The sequence below is a fragment of the Austrofundulus limnaeus genome, unplaced genomic scaffold, assembly GCF_001266775.1.
Source record: "Austrofundulus limnaeus strain Quisiro unplaced genomic scaffold, Austrofundulus_limnaeus-1.0 Scaffold804, whole genome shotgun sequence".
Lineage (NCBI taxonomy): Eukaryota > Metazoa > Chordata > Actinopteri > Cyprinodontiformes > Rivulidae > Austrofundulus > Austrofundulus limnaeus.
The window spans coordinates 97861-99746 of record NW_013953206.1 but is presented as its reverse complement, the minus strand read 5'-3'; the positions used below and the strand labels follow the sequence as shown (position 1 = coordinate 99746).

At 49.9% G+C, this 1886-nt stretch overlaps 1 protein-coding gene across 1 annotated transcript; it reads left to right on the top strand.

The window, feature by feature from the left end:
- Nucleotides 1–220: 220 nt before the first annotated feature.
- Nucleotides 221–1640, top strand: LOC106532649 (forkhead box protein O6). Its single transcript, XM_014028770.1, has one exon. The coding sequence runs from the start codon at nt 889–891 to the stop codon at nt 1354–1356; it is 468 nt and encodes a 155-aa protein (XP_013884224.1). The 5' UTR covers nt 221–888; the 3' UTR covers nt 1357–1640.
- The last annotated feature ends 246 nt before the right edge of the window (nt 1641–1886 follow it).

The following is a 1886-nucleotide window of genomic DNA, read 5'->3' as shown; positions in this document are numbered from 1 at the left end:
TCAGAATTCCGACTTTAATATCTGACTTTAATCTCAGAATTCTGACTTTTTTTTTCAGAATTCTGACTTTAATCTCAGAATTTCGACTTTAATATCTGACTTTAATCTCAGAATTCTGAGAAAAAAAAATCAGAATTCTGAGATTAAAGTCAGAATTCTGACTTCAAAGTCAGAATTCCTTTTATTATTTTTCAGTGGCCCTAATCCTTTTCCGTAAAAACGAAACCAAATATTATTTTATTTATTTCTTCATCATCAGTGACTTGTTTAAATAATCTGCATGGATTAGATGAGTTTTTGTGCTCAGATCTCTAATTACTCAGTGGTTCATGGGATATTTCGCAGATCGTTCTGCTCTGGCGGGTGATAGTGTCTCTGCCTGTGGAAAGCAGCAGACTCCTCCCACTCCGGAACCTGTCCTGAGGGGGCGGGACCTGATTCAGTCGGCGTCCAATCAGATGACAGCAGCACTTATTCCACTTTATTGCGGGCTCCAGTGAAGCCTGTAGTATAAAGGAACAGAGCGTTTTCCTCCCTGTGTGACACGCGCACGCGGACAGCTGGAGACAAAGGTAGAAGCAGCGTGCACGAGAGGATGCTCCAGATGAAAGAGTTGGATCAGCACCGGATCAAGCCGCGGTGAACATCTGATCTGGTCACAACTGTTGCTGCAGCCGGATCCGGACCAGCAGCCGGGTCCGGATCCACGACCTGAGCGTCAGATCATGGCACAGAGACGGGTTCTGAGGAGTCCCGATGTGAACCAGCAGACCGGGTCTTCATCCCTCTGAGTGACACGTTCCGGTTCGTTTCTGACACACTTTCGGGGGTCCCCTGAAGTCCCGGACTGACGCGAGCCCGACCGGGCTTTGTGTGGACGTGACCTTCATGATGATGATGATGATGGACGCGCATCAGGTGGATGTGGAGGACGGGTTCGAGACGCACGGACGCGCTCGCTCGTGCACCTGGCCGCCGTGTCCGGAGGGGTTCCCCGGGGCGCAGGAGGAGGAGGGGGCGGCGGTCCCAGCGTGCCGGACCGGGAGGAAAGGCGGCGCGCCGGCGGAGACCAAGCACCCCGCCGGCGCGCCGGCGGGGTGCTTGGTCTCCGCAGGCGCGCCTCTGGACGTGGCCAGCCAGCTGCGCAAAGCCAAGTCCTCGCGGCGGAACGCGTGGGGGAACCTGTCCTACGCGGACCTGATAACCCGCGCCATTGAGAGCGCGCCGGACCAGAGGCTGACCCTGTCCCAGATCTACGACTGGATGGTCCGCTTTGTTCCCTACTTCAAGGATAAAGGTGACAGCAACAGCTCGGCCGGATGGAAGGTAGGTGACCTGAAACCCACCTCCTCCTGAGACCCTCCTGATGTGYCTCTGTCCCACTCCACGTGACACGGAGGGCAGAAGGGTTGGAGCCAGTGGCGCCTGCAGAAAATCTTTCTCACTGGGGGGGCCACTGAAAAACCAGGGGTGGCCCACCAAAACTAAAACCTATAACAGACATTTTACAACGTGTTTGTAAAAACGACAAATTGAAAACTAACGCAATATATAGAACATATATTCAATTAGTAATTTCAGATAATATCACTGATTTTATGACATTCAGAGACAAAAAACAAGAGTAAGTATTTGTAATATTGGGGGGACCCACTGGCGGGGGGACCCCCAGAAAATTTTTAAAGAAGTGAATACCATTTCCTGCATTCTGGTGTATTTTAACAGTTTGTTAAACAGTTTTTTTTACCTACGTATAACACTTAAAGGCACATTGTAGGATTTTGTCAATTCTTTTAGCCGAAATTGAGATAATCACTAATGACAGTAGGGTTGAGCATAATCGTATCGTGTGCAATTAATCGTCAGAAAAACATTAATCGATTAAT

What these genes read in the sequence shown, in the direction of transcription:
- LOC106532649 (XM_014028770.1), top strand. Translation starts at nt 889, where the DNA reads ATGATGATGATGATGATGGACGCGCATCAGGTGGATGTGGAGGACGGG.